Source organism: Hippopotamus amphibius, chromosome 11, assembly GCF_030028045.1.
Source record: "Hippopotamus amphibius kiboko isolate mHipAmp2 chromosome 11, mHipAmp2.hap2, whole genome shotgun sequence".
In the NCBI taxonomy this organism is placed as follows: domain Eukaryota; kingdom Metazoa; phylum Chordata; class Mammalia; order Artiodactyla; family Hippopotamidae; genus Hippopotamus; species Hippopotamus amphibius.
In genome coordinates, this window is record NC_080196.1 from 28,428,583 (window position 1) to 28,456,282 (window position 27,700).

Below are 27,700 nucleotides of genomic sequence, written 5' to 3' on the forward strand. Positions count from 1 at the left end.
CGCTCCGTCGGCGCCCAAGACCCCAGCGCACTGCCGGCGAGCCCGGCCCGCGGGGAGGCAGGCGCCCGCCCGGCTGCGGGCAGCATCTCCACCGGAGGGCGAGTCTCCCTGGCCTCAGCGCTAAAGAACTGTGTGCACTCAACCCGGGCAGAAATTTTCGTTTAAGATGCCAAGACGTGGGGCATTTGGACGCCCCGACTCCCAAAGAAGCAAAATACGAGAAAAAAAGAAAATTAAAAAATTTTCTGCTACGGTTCCTTGGCTTGTGCCCTGTCTGCATCCATCTATCCATCTGTCCGTCTATCCGTAGAGCTCCCTCCTTCTAATTTTTCGTCCTCTACTTGGATCCATTGGTTATCGATTTCAAAAATTTTATTAAAAATGAAAATTAAAAGCCGAGTCTGTTACGAAGGAGGCTTGAAAACCTAATTCTCTCCCACACTCAAAAAGAGGAGAGCCTCTGTCTCTATCAGTCTCTATTTTCTCTGCCCACGTTCACTAGCACCACGTTCCCCACCAGATCCTAAATGGGGTGGGGGGGGGCGAGGAAGAGAGAAAGAAAAATAAAATAACAAAAAGAGAGAAATCTCCTAAGTTAACGTAGTCAGATTTCCACCTTAAAGTCCTTATTCAGAATAGCGAAGTCTCCCTAAGCCAGCTTTTCTAAAAGTTAAGGAAAACCGACCGGAAATCTACGAGCAAAGAGCTTAAAAATATAGATGAGTTGGGGTGTCAAGAAGCTCAAATTCTCTATCTGCAAAGCTCTAAGATGCATCTGGGGGTGTCGGCTCACCTCGTAGATATCTTCGTACTTGACATTCTCCACGAGCTTCCAGAGCATGATGGCAGCCTGGTCTCTAGGAGGTGAGTGCATTCATGTGAGGAGCAGATGTCTGGCTTCTCAGGACTCCGCTGTCTGTAATGATCCATCTATAATTGGAAATGGGGGATACACACCAAATCCGACGCTCCTCTCCCATCGCAACTTATATCTGTTGTCTCAAACAATAGGCTGGAGAAGTAAGCCTCAGCTGAGAGAAAAACATTATTACACACACAGGAGTTAGATGCAACCCACAGACATATATATTATAAAAATCATAAACACGTATTTGCACTCAGACCCCCACATTTAGTTATATAAGCACTCCTGGGTCACACAGAGTCTGCAGACTCTAAACATGCATTTAAAGGAGAGAGAGTTGGTCATTGTGATTAATATAAATATACACATTTAAAAACCTCTATATTGAAAATGATGAATCATTGTAGGCACTGACTAAAGTCTTTGCAATTTATAAGGAGAAACCAGGGTGCCAACAGTCCCCCATTTTCTGTGCATATTTTAAAAGGGGGACCATTACTGAGATTTTTAAACACAAAAGCTCCTATTCTTGTTTGTCCAGCAGGAGGGTTTTGAAAGCTGGATATGGGGATTTTAAGGGTGATCTCTCTGCGTTGATGGCTACACAACTTTTTTTTTTTTTCTCTGTACCTGAGTCACTGTAGAACAAAAAAGCCAGCTCACCACAGTGACCACTTCTCATATTTTCTGGTCATCTTGCCCAACACATTTTAAAACTTAAATACTGTATGAACCACCTCAACCTGTACTGCTTATCATTTAAGGGTTGTTTGTAGGTATTTTCAACGGATTCCATGTGCCATTCTTTTCTTAGCTGAAGTCTCCATTTTATGAAGTTTTTTGGGTTTTTTTTTCAGATATTGGGAGCAACATACATGCACAATCACACAATGTTAATTTCAAGCCTTCTTTGCAGAGGCACAGGACATTTTATATCTGCATCTGCTGCCTATAACTTTTTAAGTGGTTTTAATCATCGAAAGTTAAGAAATGGTCACCTGAACCTTTGGAAAGTTTAAGCAGAATTTTTTCAAGGAGATATTGAAAAATACTTTAGGATGTGTGGGCTTTTGTTTGTTTGTTTTGAGTGTATTTTTCCCTGGTAAGGTGATTTGTATAGCTTTTTTTTCCCCCAAAAGGAAAACATCAACATCAACAAGAACAAAGTTAACCAAACCTCGAAAATGGGTGCCCTTTAAGGCACAGGGTTTCCGAATTTCATCATGAAGTGAGTACTCACCTCACTGCCCCCTTCACCCCCCCCCCCCCCCACTTTTCTACTCCCTTCCAGGGTGCGGAAGGATTCCCACAGCCAGAAGGGAAGTCCAGTGGAGGCTCTCTGCCCCTGGGGCAGAAAATAAATGACAGGAGGGAATGAGGAGGGACCAGGGCAATTTGGGGTGGAAGTTATTAAACCTGATAAGAGTGAATCTGCAAAGGGCGATTGTCTGTAAATCTCAGGACTGCTGAGCGCTGCCATGCGCTCGGAGGAGAGGGCTCCGGACAACCGCGGTGGATATCGATTCGATAAAAACCAGGGAGACGCTTCATATCGTGCAGAATGAACAATTCTGCAGATTTTTAATTTAATTTTTTCAAAGATAAGTCAAATGAAAGCAACTCGAAGAAGATGCTCCAGAAGGAACTTCGGAAATAAACCCTTTCTTCATTTCCAGTTTAATTTTTATGTTTTGCCTCCCTCCCCCCTTCTTCCTTTTTTCTCCAACCCGTTTTCCTCCCTCCGTCCCTCCCTGACTCTCTCCTTCCCCACTCCCTCCCTCCCTTCTTCCGTCCGTCCTTCCTTCCTTTCTTCCCTCCTTTCTCCTTTCCTCTACTTTAAACATTAACGCCTTAAATTATACAAAATCTGTACAGATTTTCCACTAGGAGTCTGAGCGAAGATTTCCTTCTTTGCCCCCAGAGCTAGTTTGGATATGAGGAGGCATTCTTCCTAATTTTCCTGTGTGGTGGAACTTGAAGCGGCTTTTACCCTCCTTTCCCACTCTTTCCAGAACTAAAATCAGTCCCAGGTCAATATTTTGCAAGATAAATATTATAAACCTGGGAATTCAGATTCTCTAGACAGAAATTTATTAATGGGAATTACTGTCTTTTCCCTTTCAAATCAATAACTCCTTTATCATTTTTTACTTAAAGATCATTCCAATCCAAATAAAAAGCACTTGGGAAAAAAAATCTTAATTTTTTTTTCTCTGAATGCTTTTAACACCCTTTTCATCTCTTTTTGGTTTATCATTGCTTAGTCCAAAATAAACTCTAGAGCTTGAAACAAAAAATCTTGAGAGGGATACTTTTATATTTAAAAACTACTTAAAATATATAATATGTTGTTAGTGTAACTATTTTATACAGCCATATATATATATACAATTTCAAATTTTGCATATGTAATTTTATTTTGTGGTAAAATTAGATATTTTTTAAAATCAGAAACGTCTTGAAATATTTGGTTAAAATGTATTTACATTCTTCAGAAAAACTGAAATCCGATTAAGAATGAAGCATAAATTTTAAATATGTATACACATGTACACATATATAAAGAGATACCCAAAGACGTACATAACTATAATTAAAGTCCGGGTCGATTTTTCAACGTGAGCATTATTCAAAAAATTCTGGAAATTGCAAGGGAAATTTTCCTTTGGGAGCCTTCTGTAAATCATTGAACGGGCAACAGCGCCCTCTGTCGGGATTTTGTGTAAGCAAATCCTGCACGGCCGTGCAGGATTTTTTTTTTTTTTCCCAGAGATTTCATTTGGTTCTTGAAAACCTGCTATTGCTAAGAGCATTTTAAAAGTTCAATTCTTATCATCATATCTACTACTTTTAGAAGTGATTGTCTCAGTATCTAAAAGATTCAAACGCCTCAAAAAATATACAGATAAAAGCTCATTCCCTACTAAGAAAAATTTCCTAACTTGAGCCAGCTTCTCTCGCTCTTAACTTTCTGTTGCGTTTCATCTTTAACCTTCCAATCCACGCGAGGTGGGGAAAGATTCCCACAAGGACTCAACAAATGCAAAACAAAAGAAATGCAAAGGCAAAGCAACTCTGGCTTCGAAGGGAAATTAAAGGAACTAAATATGTATTTTCATCATCATTTCCCATTGCGTCTTGCCCTATGCCCATGTATTTTTCTGCTTTTGTTTTTTCAGGGCTGGCACACGCTTGCCTAAGTAAAAGCGCGCTGGAGATATCCCAGGGAGTTACATTCGTATTTTCCCCTCACTTATATTTATTTCTGTTTATAACAGCAGAGAGGAGAGTCAATAATACTCCCCACTTTTCTCAGCCTCGGACAGTGGAACTGTTTTCCGATAAAAGTAGGCGCCACTAATGGAAGGGAATGCACCTAGCGTGGAGCCCTCTGCTGGCGGTTTTCCGAGTAGGTGTCTAACTTTTTTTTTTTTAAAGTCACCGAACATTATATTAAATCAAGGTCACTATCAGCATTCTCATGTCTCACTTCTTCTTTCTTCTACAAATCTGATAAGAATTGTCTAAAGTTCTTAGGCCGCCTTCCTCCCCCTGTTCCTCACCTTGACACCTGTGTGTTAAACCTTCGTAAGCTCTCTCCCTCTGCGGCTGCCTGATGGACTGCCTTTTCTTTTACACAATACACGGTCCTCTTGGGTTTCCCTTTTCCATCTCCCGAAGACACAAAAATAATAAAATGAGAAACACCAAGACTTAGGATTATTGTACCAAGTCAGGACCCCGACCCCTCTCATTCTGGGCGGTCGTGTAAACTATTTAATAGCCAGTGTACTGAGCTATGTAATAGGGATGCATGAGAGAATTTGTTACAATAACATATGGGAAGGTATGTGTTCCACACATACTGTCACTTTATAAAACAATTTAATCTTCCATCATCAACTCAAGACACCGAGCTGGGTATCAGGAAAGTGAAGGCTTCTATCAGCTAGGGATGTGAATAATTTCCTGTTTAGAAAGTGGAAGTGGGAACCCCAGGCTAGATCTCCTGACTATATACATAACCAGCACTTTGCCCACAGCGCCCTGATGCTGTCTTTCTTTCTTCTTTCCTTCCTTCCTCCCTCCCTCTCTCCCTTTCTTCCTTCCTCCCAAAATGAAGACAGTATTTTGGGACTATTACTTTTTTTCCAGAGTTATTTTTGTCCTGGATTCATAAACAGGCAAAGGAAGAGAAAAGGGAGCACTGACTTATTTTGACATATCCAGATATTTACTACCTCCACCTCTTACCCATCAAGAGGCATGATCTCCACCAGGTTGATTAGTAAAGCATGACAGGTGCACGTTTTATTGTGATAGTCTGCCTCTATTTTTCTCCCACATTTCTATCTGGAAGCTTTCCTGTGATCATATTTTGGAGGAATCTTGATTATGTATTTTTTAACATCAGTTTGGAAAAATTACAATCAAATGTGTGAAACTACAATTTGAGCCCCTGCCCTTAGATTTACAGGGCTTTGCTACATCGGTGTCAGTGATCTGGTTATGCGAGAAAAAAATAGGAGGGACTAACGTCTGCATAAGGGAGTTTTTAAAAAATTAAATGAGAGGGGCTTCCTAGGTGGCGCAGTGGTTAAGAATCTGCCTGCCAATGCAGGGCACATGGGTTCCATCCCTGCTCCAGGAAGATCCCACTTGCTGTGGAGCAGCTAAGCCCATGAGCCTCAACTATTGAGCCCATATGCCGCAACTACTGAAGCCCATGTGCCTAGAGCGTGTGCTCCACAGCAGAGTAGCCCCCACTCGCTGCAACTAGAGAAAGCCCGTGTGCAGCAATGAAGACCCAACACAGCCAACAAATTAATTAATTGATTAATTAATTAAAATAAAAATTAAACGAGGGTGGAATGATGTCTAGAATGACTCTTTGTGATTCTGTAGATTGAGGCAAACATTGGTGAGGAAATAGCATTTCTTACGTTAACTATAATATTTAATCAATGGCACAACTGTGAATTTTTAAGTGGTGTTTAAATTGAAGCACTTGTGAGAATGAAAATCACTGTGACTATGGAACTCTTACTTTGTCTTGGACTTTGAGGAGCAGCAGTAATTTTATTGCATATTTTAGATGTTCTGAAGTCCTCAGTCTTTTTTGTTTAATTGTGGGGGTGTGAAGTTGCCAAAAGGACAGTTTTCAAATTTCTATTTTCTGGAGATGAAGAGGTTAAGGAATGGAAGATGGGGGTGGCGGGGGATGGGGGCAGAGTAAATGGTGCAAACAGCCAGAGAACAATTGTTTCTAATACCAATGGTTATTTCACATACAAAATGTGAGAGATGCTCATCTTCCCTGGTGTGACCAGTGCAGGAAGACAGGTATTTCCATCATTGTGGATATTTTCCATATTATTGCTTTAAGAAGGGGCAATCTCAGAGGGTGAGAACACTAAACAATTTGGTTTCAAAATGCAACCGATAGACCAATACACATCTGTGAGGAAAAATTTGCAAATAAGGACATGGAAAGATGTAGAGCAGAAATCTAACCTTTAAAGCATGAATAAACACATAAGGTGTAACATCAGAGCCAAAATGTCTCTTAAGTCCAAGGAACATTTAGGAGAAATTAGCATTACATTGGAACTACTTCCTAAAACTATCATTCATACATTTTGAGAAAATAGAGAATGAAATGTATTCTATGACTTTTTTAAAATTTCTTTAACAAGAAGATTCTTGCACTTACCAGCTATGTTATCTTGAGCAAGTCCTTTGACCTTTCCAGGTCTCAGTTTTCTCATCTATAATATGAGGCAAATTTACTGGGTGATATCTATGTTTTTTTCCTTAGAAATGGTTTTTAATGAGATTTATAAAAGTAACAAATAGTAATTAATGAAAAGTTTAAAATGAAAGTATTTCTTTCTGAACATGTAGCAGCAAAATCTCAGTTCTCTGGGACCCACTGGGAGAGAGTTTAAGAGAACTGACCCCGATATTTTTTTGTTTTTTCTAAGCTCTTTATTGGAATATAATTGTTTTACACTCTTGGACCAGTTTTTGAGGTACACCAAAGTCAATCAGCTGTATTTATACACATATCCCCATATTTCCTCCCTCCCGCGACTCCCCCCCACCCTCCCCGTCCCAGCCCTCTATGGCATCACCCATCATCAAGTTGATCTCCCTTTGTTATACAACAACTTCCCACTGGCTATCTATTTTACAGTTGGTAGTATATATATGTCTATGCTACTCTCTCACTTTGTCCCAGCTTCCCCTTTGCCCCCCGCCCCCCCAACCTCGTGTCCTCCAGTCCATTCTCTGCATCTGCATCCTTATTCTTGTCTTGTTACTGGGTTTATTAGTACCATTTTTTTTTTTTTTTAGATTCCATATATATGAGTTAGCATACAATATTTGTCTTTCTCTTTCTGGCTTACTTCACTCTGTATGACAGACTCTAGGTCTATCCACCTCATTACATATAGCTCAATTTCTCCTTTTTATAGCTGAGTAATATTCCATTGTATATATGTGCCACACCTTCTTTATCCATTCATTTGTTGATGGGCATTTAGGTTGCTTCCATGTCCTGGCTATTGTAAATAGTACTGCAATAAACATTACGGTACATGTTTCTTTTGGATTATGGTTTTCTCTGGGTATATGCCCAGTAGTGAGATTACTGGATCATATGGTAGTTCTATTTTTAGTTTTTTAAGGAACCTCCAAACTGCTTTCTATAGTGGCTGTACCAACTTACATTCCCATCAACAGTGCAGGAGAGTTCCCTTTTCTCCACACCCTCTCCAACATTTGTTGTTTCTAGGTTTTTTGATGATGGCCATTCTGACTGGTGTGAGGTAATACCTCATTGTGGCTTTGACTTGCATTTCTCTGATGATTAGTGATGCTGAGCATCTTTTCATGTGTTTGTTGGCCATCTGTACGTCTTCTTTGGAGAAATGTCTAGTTAGGTCTTCCGCCCATTTGTGGATTGAGTTATTTGCTTTTTTGGTATTAAGCTGCATGAGCTGCTTGTATATTTTGGAGATTAATCCTTTGTCCATTGCTTTGTTGGCAATTATTTTCTCCCATTCTGAGGGTTGCCTTCTGGTCTTGTTTATGGTTTCTTTTGTTGTGCAAAAGATTTTAAGTTTCATGAGGTCCCATTTGTTTATTCTTGATTTTATTTCCATGATTCTAGGAGGTGGGTCAAAAAGGATGTTGCTTTGATGCATGTCATAGAGTGTTCTGCTTATGTTTTCCTCTAAGAGTTTTATAGTGTCAGGCCGTACATGTAGGTCTTTAATCCATTTGGAGTTTATTTTTGTGTATGGTGTTAGGAAGTGTTCTAATTTCATTCTTTGACATGTTGCTGTCCAATTTTCCCAGCACCACTTATTGAGGAGGCTGTCTTTTCTCAATTGTATATTCTTGCCTCCTTTGTCAAAGATAAGGTGCCCATATGTGCTTGGGTTTACCTCTAAGTTCTCTATTCTGTTCCATTGATCTTCCTTTCTATTTTTGTGACAGTACCATACTGTCTTGATCACTGTGGCCTTGTAGTATAGTTTGAAGTCAGGAAGGCTGATTCCACCAACTCCTTCTCTCCTTCTCAAGATTGCTTTGGCTATTCGGGGTCTTTTGTGTTTCCATACAAATCGTAAGATTTCTTGTTCTAGTTCTGTGAAAAATGCCATTGGTAATTTGATAGGGATTGCATCGAATCTGAAAATTGCTTTGGGTAGTACAGTCGTCTTCACAATGTTGATTCTTCCAATCCAAGAACATGGTATGTCTCTCCATCTGTTTGTCTCATCTTTGATTTCTTTCATTAGTGTCATAGTTTTCTGCATACAGGTCTTTTGCCTCCTTAGGCAGATGTATTCCTAGGTATTTTATACTTTTTGTTGCAATGGTGAATGGGAGAGTTTCCTTAATTTCTCTTTCTGCTCTTTCATTGTTAGTGTATAGGAATGCAAGAGATTTCTGTGCATTAATTTTGTATCCTGCTACTTTACTAAATTCATCGATTAGTGCTAGCAGTTTTCTGATAGAATCCTTAGTTTTCTGATAGAATCCATGATATGTGTAATATCATGTCATCTGCAAAGAGTGACAATTTTACTTTTTCTTTTCCAATTTGGATTCCTTTTATTTCGTTTTCTTCTCTGACTGCTGTGGCTAAAACTTCCAAAACTATGTTGAATAATAGTGGTGAGAGTGGACACCCTCGTCTTGTTCCTCTTCTTCGAGGGAATGCTTTCAGTTTTTCACCATTTAGAATGATGTTGGCTTTTGGTTTCTCATATATAGGTTTTATTATGTTGAGGTAATTTCCTTCTATGCCCATTTGCTGGAGAGTTTTTTATCACAGATGGATGCTGAATTTTGTCAAAAGCTTTTTCTGCATCTATTGAGATTATCATATGGTTTTTATCCTTCAATTTGTTGATATGATGTATCACATTGATTGATTTGCGTATATTGAAGAATCCTTGCATCCCAGGGATAAACCCCACTTGATCATGGTGTATGATCTTTTTAATGTGCTGTTGGATTCTGTTAGCTAGTATTTTGTTGAGGATTTTTGCATCTATATTCATCAGTGATATTGGCCTGTAGTTTTCTTTTTTTGTGACATCTTTGTCTGGTTTTGATATCAGGGTGATGGTGGCCTCGTAAAATGAGTTTGGGAGTGTTCCGCCTTCTGCTATATTTTGGAAGAGTTTGAGAAGGATAGGTGTTAGCTCTTCTCTAAACATTTGCTAGAATTCGCCTGTGAATCCATCTGGCCCTGGGCTTTTGTTTGTTGGGAGATTTTGAATCACAGTCTCAATTTCCATACTTGTGATTGGTCTCTTCATATTTTTTAATTCTTCCTGGTTCAGTCTTGGAAGATTGTATTTTTCTAAGAATGTATCCATTTCTTCTAGGTTATCCAATTTATTGGCATATAGTTGCTTGTAGTAGTCTCTCATGATCTTTTGTATTTCTGTGGTATCCATTGTTACTTCTCCTTTTTCATTTCTAATTCTGTTGATTTGCGTCTTCTCCCTTTTTTTCCTGATGATTCTGATTAATGGTTTATCAATTTTGTTAATCTTCTCAAAGAACCAGCTTTTAGTTTTATTAATCTTTGCTGTTGTTTCCTTCCTTTCTTTTTCATTTATTTCTGCTCTGATCTTTATGATTTCTTCCCTTCTGCTCACTTTGGAGTTTCTTTGTTCTTTTTCTAGTTGTTTTAGGTGTAAGGTTAGGTTGTTTATTTGATATTTTTCTTGTTTCTTAAGGTAGGACTGTATTGCTATAAACTTCCCTCTTAGAACTGCTTTTGCTGCATCCCATAGGCTTTGAGATGTTGTTTTTCATTGTCTTTTGTTTCTAGATATTTTTCAATTTCCTCTTTGATTTCTTTAATGATTTCTTGGTTGTTTAATAGTGTGGTGTTTAGCCTCCATGTGTTTGTATTTTTTACAGTTTTTTTTCCTGTAATTGATATCTAGTCTCATGGCATTGTGGTCAGAGAAGATGCTTGATATGATTTCAATTTTCTTGAATTCACTGAGGCTTGATTTGTATCCCAAGATGTGATCTATCCTGGAGAATGTTCCGTGTGCACTTGAGAAGAAAGTATATTCTGTCATTTTGGGATGGAATGTCCTATAAATATCAATTAAGTCAAGATGGTCTAATGTGTCATTTAAAGCTTGTATGTCCTTATTTATTTTCTGTTTAGATGATCTGTCCATTGATGTAAGTGGGGTGTTCAAGTCTCCTACTATTACTGTGTTATTGTCAATGTTCCCTTTTATGGCTGTTCGCATTTGCCTTATGTATTGAGGTGCTCCTATGTTGGGTGCATAGATATTTACAATTGTTATATGTTCTTCTTGGATGGATCCCTTGATCATTCTGTAGTGTCCTTCCTTGTCACTTGTAATAGTCTTTACTTTAAAGTCTAATTTGTCTGATATGAGTATTGCTACTCCCTGATCTTTTGATGAATACTAATCACACACACACACACATTTTTAGGAATATCATCTTAGAAGACAAGAAAGAAAGACTAAGAACACAGCTTGAAGGAAGAGGCTATCATTTTAATAATTAGTACCTAATAGGCATTTCAAAAGAGATAAGCATCATGTCTAGAAGAATGACATCCTAATACAGTCAAGAGTTTGCAGTTTTGATCTTGATATTATGGCATGTAACCTTTTTTTTTTAATTTTTTTTGGGGTACACCAAGTTCAATCATCTGTTTTTATACACATATCTGTTTTTATACACATATCCCCTCCCTTCCTTGACTCCCCCACCTTGAGTCCCCCCCCACCCTCCCTGCCCCAGTCCTCTAAGGCATCTTCCATCCTCAAGTTGGACTCCCTTTGTTATACAACAACTTCCCACTGACTATCTATTTTACAGTTGGTAGTATATATATGTCTGTGCTACTCTCTCGCTTCATCTCAATTTCCCCTTCAGGCATGTAACCTTTGATAACATATGTAAAAGGGAAGCAATGTCTAATAGCAGATGCTGGAAAAAACTTCATTTTTCATAAAGAGGGAAAAAGAGGGGTTCTGAAAACCCCAGGTGGGGAATCATGCTATTGTTTCCTCAGAAAAATGATAGATTAGGTTGTCAGAGCAGTCAGTCACACACTCAGGAAGGCAAAGAGGGGATCGATCCCGAGGTACCACCATGGATACTCCAGGAAGAATGGATCATTGCATGTGTTCTTGAGTCCTTTGCTATAGATTTACTAGACTGAGTATCAGGGCCAGAGCATATCTGGAGCTTACAGAGACATTTCAAAACTTTCTCATTAGCTCCCCAGTCTGACTGGAGTGATGCCATGGTAGGTGGAGGCAGTCTGCCTTTTGCCTCAGGTCATGAGCGTTGGAGTGGGACAGATGTGTGAACTGCAGATCTGTCACTTACTCTCCTGGATATTAGAAAATTCCTGAACCTCCCTGAGCCATAATTTTCTTGTATGAAACACTTGAAACATATTTCCAAATATGAGACACATTCATTATATGAAACATGTGCACAGCAATAACCATTGCATGGACGTGGTCGTGATGATTAAATGAGATGATACATATGAAACACTTATCATGGCCTCCGGCATAAGGAAATCACTCAGTATGTATGTACTGCTACCATCACAGATTTGCAGCTATTTGAATAATTCTTTCCCAGAAAGGTTGAATGATTAATGAAAACCAATTTGAGGGACTTCCTAGGTGGTGCAGTGGTTAAGAATCCGCCTGCCAATGCAGGGCACATGGAAGATCCCACATGCCGTGGAGCAGCTAAGCCCCAATGCACCACAACTATTGAGCCTGCGCTCTAGAGCCCATGAGTCACAACTGTTGAGCCTGTGTGCTGCAACTACTGAAGCACACATGCCTAGAGCCCATGTTCCACAACACAAGCCACTGCAATGAGGAGCCCGTGCACCACAGTGAAGAGTAGCCCCTGCTCACCACAACTAGAGAAATCCTGTGTGCAGCATAGAAGACTCGACACAGCCAATAAATAAATAAATAAATGTATTTATTTATTTAAAATAAAGAAAACCAATTTGAGGCAATTGTTTCAATAGTTTGCTATAGGACTCTCTTTCTTAGTCTTATTCTTTCTAATATTAAAAAAAATGGTGACTCAGAAGAAGACTTAGAAGATGTGTTCATTATTTTTCAGGTGCTAAACTTTGGGAAGAAGAGTTAGTTCCTTGGATTATAAGATGAAGATTCAAAAATATTTTGACAGGCTAATACTCTGGAACAAATTCCCAAAGCTATAATTTAACAAAGATAACAGTAAAAAAAAAAAAAAAAAGGTTGAGTGTGGAGGAGAGGATCAGACACTGACAGAGGAAGACAGGAAACACATACAGTTTGGGAATTCCCTGGCAGTCCAGTGGTTAGGACTCTGCATTTTCACTGTCATGGGTGCGGGTTCAATCCCTGGTCTGGGAACTAAGATCTGGTAAGCTGCGTGGTGTGGCCAAAAAAGAAAATACGTAGTTTTCCCCTGCAGAGGGTCCTTGTGGCTTCTGGAACACGATGGTCATATCAGTATCATACCCAACAACTTACTGAGACTGATAAACACAGAGAGTGAGTGAAATCTCATGTTGCATTAGTAAAGATCAGGGATGACCAGCTTAAGACTTCATTGATAAACCCAAATGTCTCTAAAAGAAAGCACACGGATTAAAGCAAGTGCTGGACACCATGTCAAGGGAGAAAGAGTTGAGGAGGCGGGGATAGTCATCCCAGAACAGAGAAAACTGAGGAATGTGAATCCTGTCTTCTAATATTTGGGGCTGGTTTTAGGGAAGAAGATCTAGATTGAGGAAGAAGTTGGCATTTGTCCCATTCATTCTTAGGTTGCCAGCATATAGCAAAGTGGCTGGTCCAAATATTCTCAAAGCATTTTAGGTGAAATAATGCTCTTTTCCTGTAAAGATACAAGACGAAGATCAGTAGAGAGATGTCACCAGGAGGTCAATTAAACTCAATGTGAGGAAAATTTTTTCTGAAAATTTAAAGTACTGGACAAGGCAGCTTTGATTGTGAACTGCCCATTCCTGCAAAACACAAGCAGAGTCTGGGCAACTTCTATCAGGGATGGTGTAACACTGCCTGTATAGAGCTGGGCAGGAAGTCCTAAAAGAGGCCAACGTATTGGGATTCTACTCCACAAGCTCAGCTTGACATTCTGTTGCATGTTTAGCAGATTAATATTTGCAAAGGACTGGCATTGAGAGGGATATGTAGACGATTCCATTATTTCTGCATCTGTAAAAGTATTATCTGATTGGGGAATTGTACACATTTACTGAGCCCATGTTTCCATGTACTGCCTATGTTTTCTGATTTCTATTAGTAGAGATAACATCACAGTAATTATACTCAGTAGCCTTATTGGTCTGTCAGTCTCTGATTGTTTTGCTTTTGTCACTACCACTTTTTCCTATATTTAATTGGATTTCTGTGGGTGGCTTTATAAAATTAAAAAGGGAAATTTATTTATTTAGGTTATGGATGAAGGGCACTTAGGCTTTCATTTGTAATCATTTCTGAGGGACATTTGTTTGATCCAGAGAAGTAATAAATCGTTTGCAGAGGATTTATCCAATGATCACACTCCAAACCAAATTCCTTTTGAGCCAATTTCAAAACTCTTTAAGCTATTAGAGATTTGTTGCTCTAAACAATGAATAGTAACTTTTATTTCTGGATTCTTTTGTGTAAACAAATCCTTTTGCTTCCCATACTACAGTAATACTGTGTCAATTTAACTCTCAGAAAGGTATATTAAATAAACAAATAATTTCAAACAATGACAACAACAAAATCTTTAGACAATTTAATAAGCACACAATAACAGAAAAAGGCATTCTTTCTAAATCTTTCCTTAATTGCTTTCATCATTATTTCTAAAGAAATTATGAAGTATGCTCTTTTCCTGTTGTATTGTAAAATATTTTTATTAACTCCACCATCACAACCTAAACAAAGGGTGAAAAAATATTTTAAGACCCAACTAAGCATGGACAGTCAGTTTTTAATCATCTCTCTCTCACCAGTTTCCTTCAGAATTTTGGTCAATATATGAAATATGGCGTTTTCAGCTTGAAAACTGTCTGGAAGCTTCCAGGGAATTGACATGGAAACTTGTATTAGATCATATTTGCAACTTCTGAAGCCATCTGATGCTTTTATGGGGCCCATTTTTTCAATAAATATTTATTAAGCATCTATTTTTTTTGCAGTGCATTATGCAGATATAAAGGTAAATCAGAGAAGGAAATTACTTGGAAAGATTTTATGTCTTATCAGTGAAAGTGAAATATTATAGGATGAGAAGAGTTTGTGATTTTGACTATGAAACTACATTAAGTGGTATTTTATATTCTAACGTAAAACCTTAAGTAACTTATCACTTTCCATCTAGAGTTTAAATGCCCTAGTTCTGACAAATTTTACTTTTTTGCCTAGGAGCTTTGTTTTATTTCAAGTAGAAAGCATGATTAGTGATTAGTAAATGAAATGCATGTGTGTGCGTATGTGTAGGGGAAGGGTCTATTTGTTCTTTATCAGGCTGTATGATCCCAGAGTTTTCATTTCTCAATAGGAGAAACTTTTCCATATTCTGCCAGTGGTGACTGTGTCCCATAAATTCTCACCCTGAGTATCCCCAGGTCTTGATTTACACACTCACTAGGGGAAGCCTACCTTCAGGGCCACATCTCTTATCACCATAGTAGCTTTGGGCCCTTGGCCCAAGGAAAGCGAATAGCATTGGATTGTAAACCAAAGAGGAGGCTAGCCCTGGCCTGGACACCAGTGTACTTACTATCTGGTCTTTTGACCTCCCTGGCTCTCAGAATCCAGGATCGGGATTCTGTGACTCATTGTGCCTGTCTGTTGAATGACAGCTCACGGAGAGACCTGGCTCTGGTGGCAACTAGTCAGTCACTTGTGGATGCTATAAAGGATCTGTTCCAGGACTTAACAGCTTTACCAACTTTTCTGATTTTCACAAATCTTGAATGCAAGCCTGACCTTGGATTTATTCTTAATTTGGCTTCTTGGGACAATGGCTCTTTTTTTAAGTCAGTGGCCTCGATGTTATTTTTACAAATACTTAAAAAATATTTATTTATTTATTTTTGGCTGTGTCGGGTCTTAGTTGCAACATGCAGGCTCTCTAGTTGTGGCATGAGGGCTCTAGAGCACACGGGCTTAGTTGCTCTGTGGCATGTGGGATCTTAGTTCCCCTGACCAGGGATCGAACCTTCATCCCCTGCATTGGAATGTGGATTCTTAACCACTGGCCCACCAGGGAAGTTCCTGCAAATATTCTTCATTTCAGTTCCAGTTATGGGGACAGTACTAGAAAATGAGGAATACAATTTTAAAGCATGTGATGATGTTGCCTGCAAAGTGACCTATTACCCAAGTACAAACAACAAAATGACTTTGTCTGCAAAGGGAAGCTTTCCAAATCACATTCAGTCTGAAAAGAAGCAGCACATCAGCTTGAGTTTTTTGAAATAAGGTGTTTCAAAAATTTTCTCCAAACATTATTTAGTGAATTTAATTATTGTTTCCAGCCAACATTTGTTTTTCTTCAATAGAAGAAGGGAGCCATTAACTTTTGGAGTGATTATTATATTAATATATTTTCTAGTACCACTGACTTACATTTGAGAATAACTGCAGTTGTTCCAGTGAAACAGTCACATGACAGACACTTTGATGGGATTAGCAATTTTTTGATGTAACTAGGCAGAACGATTCAAAGGCTGACCGTCACTAACTTTGCCCTTTATTCCACATTTATTTTCTTTAGGCTAATTAGATCGCACCTGTTTTGACAACTAACAATAATAATGCTTTAATTTTTTTAATTTTGAAGTTAAAACTTTATTGATTCTTTTCCAGTTTTGTTGACATACAACTGACATATAATATTGTATAACTTTAAGGTGAACAATGTGAATTCGATGTACATATATATATTGCAGAATGTTTACCACAATAAAGTTAGTTACATCCTTCACTTCATGTAATTATCATTTTGTTGTTGTTATGGTGGGAACATTAAAGCTCTACTCATAGCAACTTTCAAGTGTACAATATAATATAATAATATAATATAATATAACCATAATGCAACTGTAATCACTACACCATACATTAGATCCCTGGAACTTATTCAACTTATAACTGAAAGGGTTCTTTTGCATAAACCTATATAGGTACAGTATACATATACACTGTAGTATATACTATGTACTGTATATATATAGTGATAATGCTTTAACTTCTATTGTGAGCTCTTATGTTCTTAAAATCTCTTCATTGTGACTGAGGTATAGCTTCCTTCTTTCTAGTAACCTATGTTATTATTTAATAGCTGCTGCTTATTAAGACCTCCCCATGTCCCATCCCCTAAGCTAAGGTATTAAATATTTAGTTTAGCTTACTTAATTTAATCTTCACAAGGTCTATGAAAACAGCATTTCAGATGAGGACACCAAGGCCCAAAGAGATTAAGCAACTTTCCCAGATTGTCATAGAACGAGTAAATGTCACAGAAGAAGGATTTGAGCCCAACCTTGACTTCAAAGCTGTCCCCTTAGCCTTACAGCCATTCTGTGGGTGCTCATCAAGGCCCAGAGTCAGCATCTCTCTGACCTCCAAGTGCCAGTGGTTTGGACAGTGCAAAAGCTAAATCAGATGCAGTAGAGACAGAAAAAAGAAACAGAGGAATAAAAGAAGAGAAAAAGGAAATCAAATGGAGAAAAGAGGACAAAGATCAATAGAGAAAGAAAGTTAGAAAATGGACAGAAAGGGAGGAAAACAGATACAGCCAGTGGTGGGCTACTGACTTTCTGTCTATGCAGTGGTCCTCAAAGTGGAGATGATCTTGATCCCCTGAAGATATTTGGAAATGTCCGGAAACATTTTTTTTTAAGGTGAATTTTATAGTATGTATATTTCTTTTTTTTTAATGGTTTATTTACTTATTTATTTATTTATGGTTGCGTTGGCTCTTTGTTGCTGTGTGTGGGCTTTCTCTAGTTGTGGAAAGCGTGCACTACTCTTCGTTGTGGTGCATGGGCTTCTCATTACAGTGGCTTCCTTTATTGTGGAGCACGGGTTCTAGGCTCGCGGGCTTCAGTAGTTGCAGCATGTGGGCTCAGTAGTTGTGGTGCACGGGCTCAGTTGCTCCACAGCATGTGGAATCTTCCTGGATCAGGGCTCGAACCCATGTCCCCTGCATCGGCAGGCGGATTCTTAACCACTGCACCACCAGGTAAGTCCCTGGAAACATTTTTTAATTGTCATAATTTGGGACATGAAGGGGTGATACTGGCCTCCAGTGGGTAGAGACAGGAATGCTGCTAAACACTAAACAATGCATAGCACCTCTTCCACAGCAAAGAATCATCAAAAGGTCAAAAGTGCTGAGGCTGAGAAACACTAGTCTAGGGTTTGCTGGTCCAACCACTAAGATGGGACATTTTGGAATAACTTTGTAACTTTCTAAAAGATTTTAAATCACAATCCTCAAACTAGTCTAGAGTACACTAAAGAAAGAAGCCTTAGTACTGTCAGTCTCTTTTTATTTTCTATAAGATTTGAAAGAAAAAAAATTCTATAATGTAGTTTTAGACTGATACAGTTTATATTTTTAATATAAATTGAAAATATGTATCTTTCAATGTGCATGTCAATTCAATACAATCCAGCCAGCTCTAAAGAAGCGGCCTTGGGTTGAACAATTAGTTCTAACTGTTCTGTGTGAGGATGTCAGGAGGCCAGGATTAGAATTGAGAGGAATGTAAGGAATCATTGTGCCAGGCCCTTCATTTTACAGAGGCGCGACTTAGGGCTTAGAAAGGTGAAATGTCTTGCTTAAGGTCACAAGTGGCTGGGCTGGGACAAAACTCCAGTTCTTCTACCTTCTAATTCTTAGTTTTTCCTCTTCACCTAATTTGCTTCTGAAATTTCCTACTAACTCTCACGTGGAAATGATTTTTTAAGCATCTTTCTCTTTAATTCCTCAGGTCTATTGGTTAAAAGCATCTAAGGACACAAGCACATCGTTTAACACTCACATTCACATTGACACACTCTCTCAGAAGCTTTGTGATGATGGATACAAAATTCGCTCTTTCTTCTGAGGAAAAAAAATATAAGAATAATGAAGTACTGCAGTTGATCAAATCAGATTATAGTTTTGCCATGACTGTAGTCCGTAAACTTTTATAACTGAGTCACTGATGAAAACACTACTAATTGAATGTTTCTCTTCATTTAATGCAGTTTTCGAATATGTCTAACTTCCCTATCAGTGTAGCTTAACCACAGGAGAATGGAGCTCAACAATCAAAATCAAACACATGGGGACTTCCCTGGTGGCGCAGTGATTAAGAATCCTCCTGCCAATTCAGGGGACATGGGTTTGATCCCTGGTCTGGGAAAATCCCACATGCTGCGAAACAACTAAGCCTGTGCTCCGCAACTACAGCAGCCCGCGTGCCCAGTGCTCCCCAACAAGAGAAGCCACTGCCAATGAGAAGCCCGCGCACTGCAATGAGGAGTAGACCCCGCTCGCCACAACTAGAGAAAGCCCACGAGCAGCAACAAAGACCCAATGCAGCCAATAAATAAATAAATTTATTTAAAAAATCAAATACATGAATAAACTGTGCATTAATATGGAAACATTTGCCTATTCCTTGTCCTCAGCACTTAGATGATTCTAAGAATGGCTAACACGTATTAGCTGCTCCTCTATGCCAGGCAAAGTTCTAAGTGTATGTGTTATAAGTATTATCCCACACACTGCACTAGCCACTGGACGGTCTGGAGATGAGAAGAAATCGAAGTAGGATTCCTTTGTTCTTTGGGAATATGTATTTAATTAGAAAAGAAATGCATACAAGGCTGAAAGCCACTTATACATGGAAATGCCTGACCTAGTCAGCCTAAGAAGGAAATGGGTAGAAGGGAAAGCCGGCACTAGTCAGAACATGATTTTAATCAGAAAGGATTTCTAGGAGAGGGTGGATGTGCAGCTAATACTTAAGGGAAGCAAAAGAAACACAAACACAAACAAAAACAACAAACAAACAAACAAGCAGAGGAGAAGGAAAAACACAAAGAGAGGCACCGGAGGAATGGGTGCCAGACTTTGTGAAAATATAAAGACACCCTCTCCCAACTGCAACTGAGAAACCCTGTGAACGATATCAGAATGTGACCCTCATTGATTAATCTTTTTCCATGGTGATATCTGATGGTGGAGTTCTAAAGCTAATGAAACGACTCAAGATGAATCTGATTCAACTTGACCCTTCTGAACTTGGGACCTGCAGCCTTTGTGCGTAAGCCAGAGAGGAGGCAGCCAAAGCTGGGAGGGGCCCCAGCGGCAGGACTGTGCTCTTCTAGGATGCAGCAACGGATGTCCACTCCTCCAGAGTGCATTCAGTAGTTTGTTTCTTCATCAGCTGACAATCTCCCTCAGCGGGAGGAAAAAAAGAAAAGAAAAAAGTTATCTATTTTCCCGGGGGACCAGAAATGTGCATAGGATGGTGAGTAACTGGCTCACTGATGTCAAATATTTTTCCTCAGCAGTGTAACTCACTCAAACATTATATATGTGAGTTGATTTTAAAAAAGCAGCAGTAATACCACCTTTGGCTTAATAACACTACTTACTTACTTTAAAAGAATATTTTAGAGACATTGGGACAAAATCCTAAAGCTTAGGTATGAAATTTCATTATGTGGTTTATTAAAAATATGGTTAAAAAGAATAGCTTGGGTTAAAAAATATAGTCTACTAATTTACTGTAATATTTGGGGAGGGGGTGGGGCTACCTCTAGTTGAACTAATGCAAGAGAGGCCTGGTTATCATTTTTCTTCTGTAACGAAATCAGGAGGAATGGCAAGATGTAGGGATGCTCCTGGGTCCATGCAGTGACTTGTGTGACGTAGGCAGTGGATCGTTCTGTTTGGAACACAGCTCTGGCTCTGTTTTTACTTACTAATTTATGTTTGCTTTTATCTCTTTGGTTTTTTTCCCAGTGATTCTCATTTGCCTGTTCCCTGGATGGTTACTTTTGTAATCTTTAAAAGGAAGTTGTTAAAGCCTTTTTGACATTCCCTATCCACAAGATTTGAAGTTAGGAATAAATTATATTAAAAATCATATTTAGGCAGTCCAGTGGTTGAGATTCTGCACTTCTGCTGCAGGGGGTGTAGGTTCCATCTCTAGTAGGGGAACTAAGATCCCACGTGCCACACAGCCAAAAAATCATATTTAAAAAGTTTTGTATATAGGGGATTTGTAATTAAAATCAGACATTTCAGATTAATCTCTGACACAAAATGAAACAAATAAAATGGATGAAATGTGAAGAAAGATAAACAGCAAATGCTGATAAAGAAAATGTTCCTTTTCGTTAGCATGTAGCTTGGGTTTTATGAGGAATGAAACTTCGTAAGGCTCTGAAAATGTGAACCTTGACATTGTTTGCTATTAGACAATGGGAAAATTATAGCTTTCATTTTCTATGCAAATAATAGCAATATTATACTTTGAGCATTCATGGGAAAAGAAAAAGAAAATTCATTTTAACAAATGTTTTAAAATCTTTTCTGGGCCTTTTAATCAAGTGAAAAAAATCTACACCAACTTCAAGGAATTGGATAAAAAATAACGCAATAAGCAACATTGGATGGGAACTAAATTTTCCCTTCAACTCTCCGTATTATGGGTCTACATATTTACATAGAAAGAAATAGTGAGAACACAATTGGTTAGATACAAAGCTTGGTGGAAATGATGGGAGCCTTGAAACCAGATGTGATTACAACTGAAAAAATTATACCTGGCTTTGTCTTTGTAACACTCACCGCTTTCTTGCAAACTCTCTAGATCGTGAAGTAGATACGGTGGTGGAACTCAGTACTTGTAATTTAATGACACATGGTTCATCCTGCAGTTGTGACAGATAGACAAGATAGAATGCAAATAAAGACATGTTGCTTGAATGTTTGGAGCATATTACTAGAAATAAAAGAATGAAAATTAGATTCATGTTATGAATTTTGGGTAGGAATAGCACAGGAATTATGTGTTCTCATTGCATCCTATCAGGAGGAGAATGATGTCAGCCGGTGCCATGGTTGGTGCTATTAAGGTTGATCACTTGGTTCAAATGATATCTGCCATGTGTCACTACCGTAGAGTTACTGTTTTTCCCTTATGAGGGGGAAACACTAGGCACACACAGTTTGAAAGATATATGAAAAATAACTGCTCATATAAAGAAGAAAGTTTATTCCGTATTAAAGAAGATTAAAGAGATAGGACAACTGAATGCAGTACATAATCTGATATTTTCTTTTGCTTTAAAAGACCTTATTGGTATAATTAGCTAAATCTAAATAAGGTTGTAGATTATAAATAGTATCCTATTAATACTCAGTTCCTGATTTTGAAAGTTGTGTTGTGGCTATATAAGAGAATACCTTCATCTACTATATATAAAATGGATAACCAATAAGAACCTACTGTAGAGCACAGGGACCTCTACTCAATATTCTCTAATGACCAATATGGGAAAAGAATCTAAAAAAGAGTGGATATATGTATACGTATAACTGATTCACTTTGCTGTACAGCAGAAACTAACACAATATTGTAAATCAACTATACTCCAATAAAAATTAATTTTAAAAATATATAGAGAGAATACCTTTCCCCTTAGGAAACACACACTGAAGTATTCCAGGACAAAGCAGTATTATGTCTGCAATTTGTTCTCAAATGGATATGTAAAAAGCAAATGATATAGAATGGTAATATTTGGAGAATCTAGGTGAAGTGTATATTACAATACATACCAGCAATCAATAAGGCAGAAGGAAAGGTTCAGTTTTGGCAGCTGGTCCTTGCTTTGATTTCTGGAAAAAAATATTTAGACATCTTATTCTTTAACTACCTCAACCATCACTCTCACTATTTTTCACTTTGTTCTGTTCCTGTTTGTAAAGACTTTATATTCACTTTCCAGTGCAGTTACTTTACAGGCTTAGCAAGGTCAGTTTGACTAGGAACAAACCTTGCAGGGAGGCTGTCTTTCCCAGCCTCTGAGGGTCTCATAGGCATATGACCAGGGAACTAAACATGTGGTGAGACTTCAGGAAGGATGCTCAAAGAGAGACTCAGCTGGAAGGGTACATTTAGTCTTTGCTCTCTTTCTTGTTCCTCTCACCTGCCATGTGGATATGGTGGCAATCGTCTTGGACCATAAATTGAATCTTAAAAATGGAAGCCAGGGCTTGGATGGTGAAGCTGAAGGACAGAAGGAGCCTGGGCCATTGATGTAGTGACTGAAGTCACTACACCAACCCTAGGCTGCCTACCTTTCGATTCCTTTTATATAAGAGAGAAATAACTTTTATCTCACTTAAGGCATTGATATTTTGGATTTTCTGTTAAACCTTTTCCTGACTGACCACATTACTCTGAGATTCTCAATAAGACCATTTCTCCAGGCACTTACTTTATTAAGATATCAAACCTAGGTTAATTATACTTGCCCCAGTCTTTCAAGTTTGACGTGCCTTATGGAATGAGTACACGACTGAAGACCAGGCTATCCTTATTTAGGTTTATAGAGGGAGGTTGAATCAAGACTTTTGCTTCACCTTTGAATCTTCCCAAATAGGTGCAAGTGGAGGATGCAGAGGTATAGAGATGACAGTTTTCTTCTGGTGCACAGAGGGTACATATATTTCTTCTCTTCTTCTAAGACTTCAGAATTTCTCTAGGTCCGGAAAGGGCAGGCTTCTGATCCCTGGGAGAGGCTGACAATGTCAGGATATGCCTATTTTTTCTTATCACCTCATATAATTACCATTTTATTTTTTGTGGTGAGAACATTTAAGGTCTACTCTCTTAGCAACTTTCAAGTGTATGATACAATCTCCTTAACTATTGTCACCACGCTGTACATCTGCTAAACTTATCTTATGACTGCAAGTTTGTACCCTTTGAATAACATCTCCACATTTAATTTTTTTGAGGAACTTCCATACTGTTTTCCACAGTGACTGCACCAATTTACTATTTCCCCCAAAAGTGCATAAGAATTCCTTTTTCTCCACATCCTGGTTAACACATGTTATCCCTCTTTTTTAAAAAAAATTTTATTGGAGTATAGCTGGTTTGCAATGTTATGTTAGTTTCAGCTGTACAGCAAAATGAATCAGTTATGCATATACATATGTCCACTCTTTTTCAGATTCTGTTCCCATACAGGCCATTACAGAGTGTTGAGTAGAGTTCCCTTTGCCGTACAGCAAGTTCTCATTAGTTGTCTATTTTATACATAGTAGTGTGTATGTCAATCCCAATATCCCAATTTATCCCTCCCCCCCCATCCCCTGATAACCTTAAGTTTGTCTTCTACATCTGTGACTCTCTTTCTATTTTGTAAATAAGTTCACCTGTACCTTTTTTTTTTTAGATTCCACATATAAGCAATATCGTATGATATTTGTCTTTCTGTGTCTGACTTAGTTCACTCAGCATGACAGTCTTTAGATCCAACCATGTTGCTGCAAATGGCATTATTTTGTCCTTTTTATGGCTAAGTAATATTCCATTGTATATACGTACCACACATTCTTTACCCATTCCTCTGTTGAGGGACATTTAGGTTGCTTCCAAGGACATGCCTATTCTTGAGGGAAGCTTATAGTAGACTCAGTATCTAGTGCTCCTGAAACAGCACTGTTGGCATCTCCCCTGCATGCTGGAAACTTCCACTCTACTGCATGAAACTTCTGTCTGGACTTTAAGGCCTCCAGAACATTTCTCCATGCCCTTTATTGGGCTTATTCTTTCTCTCAGTCCTTAGCAAATGATTTTCATAATGGTACATCAGTTACATCATGCCAATTCCCGTCTCCGACTTTTGTTACTCTCTGCCCAGTTTCAAGAGTATTTAGGAACCAGTGCAAGTTTCACCTCCTCCTTTAATCATCCCCCAGTAGTTAGTGCTCCTTGATTTCTCCAATTGCAGTTAAAGTCAGCAGCACACAGTTTAGTAATTAATCATTGTATGTCTCTTGCACAAGATTAACACTTTCTGAGGGTAGAAAATACAGCTTATCCCTTCAGGTATCCCATAAATGCCTCTTCCATTCTTTTGTGTACATGGTTTTCTGTATCCTTGCTGTTTTAAATTTCAGAGCACTCATATGAGGTGGATAAAAGGTATTTTAGAAAACAATTACTTAATAGGAAGGAAAGCTGTAAGGCTAAGGGAACTGAAATGATTAATGGAGAATAAATTGGTCAATAAAGATTAGAACCCAAATCTTGTTTCCTAGATCTTCCATTAGGTAACACAAGTTAGAATGTAAGCTCCACAAGGGCAGAGACATCAGTTTGTTTTATTTGCTGATACATCCCCAGGGCCTAGAAGGGTGTCTGGAACACAGTAGGTCCTCAGTCAACTTTTACTGATTAACTGACGGGATCTTTTGAGCCTAGAAATAATTTGCTCTTTATTTTAAAAGACCATATGGACAAATATGTGTTCGCAAGGATGTGGAGGAAAGGGAACTCTCTTGCACTGTTGGTGGGAAAGCAAATTGGGGCAGTCACTATGGAGAACAGTGTAGAGTTTCCTCCAAAAATTAAAAATAAAACTACAGTATGATCCAGCAATTCCACTTCTGAGTATTTACCTGAAGAAAATAAAGATACTAATTTGAAAACATGTATGCACCCCTATGTTCATTACAGCATTATTTACAATAGCCAAGATATGGGAGCAATCTGCTTATCAATAGATGAATGGATAAAGAAGATGTTTTATATATATATATATAAATATACAAAATATATATACACATATATGTATACATACATATATACACATAGATTACATACACATTACACATATACACACAGACACACATATATACACATATACATATATCTGTATATATGTGTGTGTGTATATATTCTGTGTGTGTGTGTGTGTATATATATATATATATATATATATATACACAATGGAATATTATTCAGCCATAAAAAAGAATGAAATCTTGCCATTTGTGACATCATGGATGGACCTAGAGGGTGTTTTGAAATGTCAGATGGAGAAAAACACATACTGTATGATTTTACTTTAATGTGGAATCTAAAAAATGAAGTAAATAAATAAAACAACACAGAAATGACTTATAGATACAGAGAAAAAAACAGGTGGTTGCCTGAGAGCAGGGGATATGGGGGGGGGGGGCTGTGAAATAGGTGAAGGGGATTAAGAGGCACAAACTTCTAGTTATAAAATGAGGCATGGGGATATAATGTACGAGATAAGGAATACAGTCAATAATATTGTAATAAGTATAAATGGTGACTGATGGCAACTAGACTTATGGCGGTGATCATCTCAGAATGTATGTACATGTCAAATCACTATGCTGCACACCTGAAACCAATATAACATATGCACTTCCAAAAAAAAAAAAGACCATGGTCATATAAGCTATTTTTCCATATCTTCAAGAAGGTGGCAGAAGAAGTTTAGTCTATCTAATGGCGGGAAGCAAATAAAAATACAAGGTATATTTAAAACAAAGGAACACATGCATACATATATAAGAAACACCTGTTTCTTTCATTGTCTTAATTAGCTGATGAAACGAAACTTCAAAAACCAGGTGAGTAAAATTGCTATTTTTTGTGTTTGTAAAACAAAGCATATTTTTAAGACACAAAAAGATCATTTATAAAGAAGGAAGCTGATAATTTATTTTGAGAAGTGAAGAATTCTTAAATGTGAGTTTATTGCCATATAAATTTGCATTCCATTTACAGGGGTAGTAATTTAGAGTATTTTTTTAAAAAAATAGAGATACCACATGCGGTTGGAATGTCCTGATTAGTACCAAAGAAACTAACCTGAAGTTAAATGGAAATCCCCTCAAATTTTCCAACTTAGGGTTTATGAATGAACCATACAATTTCGTGACTCACAAATAAGGTGTAGTCATGACACTTCCCCATCTGTTACTTACTTATGCAGGTTGCAGCCGCAGACACATGAGTTAAGATTTGAACGATGACATTTTGATCCTTGGGAGGAACCACTTCAACTGGTTAAGGCAATCAAGGAGGGTAACTGTTCTGTACAGGAGAGGACATTATGCAGTGGTTAATGGTTAATCTGGGCCAAAGACACGCCTGCTAAAAGGAAACAAAAGATATCTATCCTGAAACCATTGGACCTTCAAGGAGGACACCTCATTGCCCAAGAAGCTCTGTGAGCCAAGAATGACAACCGAATACATCTCTACTGTGGTCCCTGGATCTTACGTTGCTTCTAAATAATGACTCATGAGAATGAATTGATTTTCACTTGCTTTATGCATTTGGGACACATAGATTCTTATAATAAAAAGTACAAATAGAGTGGGCTGGTCCAGATCTAGGTAAGTCATGGGGTTGCCCCATTAGTTAAAATGTGAGTGCTGGAGGTAGAAAAATCTCACCTTCACAGCTGCTCTGGTTGTGCACACCATTTTGGTTAGGTTGGGGAAGGGAGAACTGTCTTATGGCTGTGTCTAACCAACCTGGTCATAGATAAATGAGGGGGAAAGAGTTGGGGAAGGTATGGCATGTGTGAAGAGAGGGTATTTCTCCCTCCCTCCCAATGCTCTACAGGGGCTCCAGTTTCTCCCAGCTGGTCACATGATCATGGGTGTCCACCCCCAAAATGAAGGCTCTAGGAAAGGTGGTTTTTTGGTTTTCTTCTAATTGAATTCTGAATTCTGCAGGAAGGCTCTGCAGTGGCCTTATTGAGTGATTCATTGCTGTTAGAAACTGGATAAAGTTCATGTAGCCCTTATGACCAAGTCATTAAGGGACAAACACCAGAAACAATTTTTTTTGGTGCCAGGATCAGTGCTTCACACTCAGTATGCATTTCCCACCATTCTCTCCCAAATCCAGCAAACTGGGTTTCTTTACCCTCATTTTATAAATGAGGAAAATAGAATTTATGGAAGAGACTCCATGACTTACTAACTCTGTGACTTAAGTACATGAAAGTTACTTAACACTTTCTGTGCCTTAGTTTCTTCATTGGTAAAATTGGTACCTCTTTCCTGGGGCTCTTAGACACAGTACACATTGTGCAAATATTTGGTCTAACAGTTATTCAACATTTTGTTAGAGCCAAGACCAAATTCCAGGTTTGTTTGAGTCTGAAACCCATGTCAGTTCCC

At 38.3% G+C, this 27,700-nt stretch overlaps 1 protein-coding gene and 1 long non-coding RNA gene across 5 annotated transcripts in view; one reads left to right on the plus strand and one right to left on the minus strand.

Moving 5' to 3' along the window:
• The window catches only part of TFAP2B (transcription factor AP-2 beta), a 29,514-nt gene extending 28,142 nt beyond the window's left edge, over positions 1-1,372 (minus strand). For 3 of the 4 annotated variants that reach the window (XR_009048078.1, XM_057699846.1, XM_057699845.1), the window contains exon 1: positions 794-1,372. Coding sequence is in view for 3 of the 4 variants with exons in the window: in XM_057699846.1 (XP_057555829.1) it covers positions 794-874 (81 nt within the window). In the remaining variant the exon portion in view is untranslated. The remainder of the gene's footprint in view (positions 1-793) is intronic. The other variant, XM_057699844.1, reaches the window with a different exon arrangement.
• The window catches only part of LOC130831589 (uncharacterized), a 36,961-nt gene continuing 9,832 nt past the window's right edge, over positions 572-27,700 (plus strand). The window contains exons 1-2 of the long non-coding RNA XR_009048079.1: positions 572-864; positions 2,005-2,093. This is a non-coding gene — a long non-coding RNA (uncharacterized LOC130831589). The remainder of the gene's footprint in view (positions 865-2,004; positions 2,094-27,700) is intronic.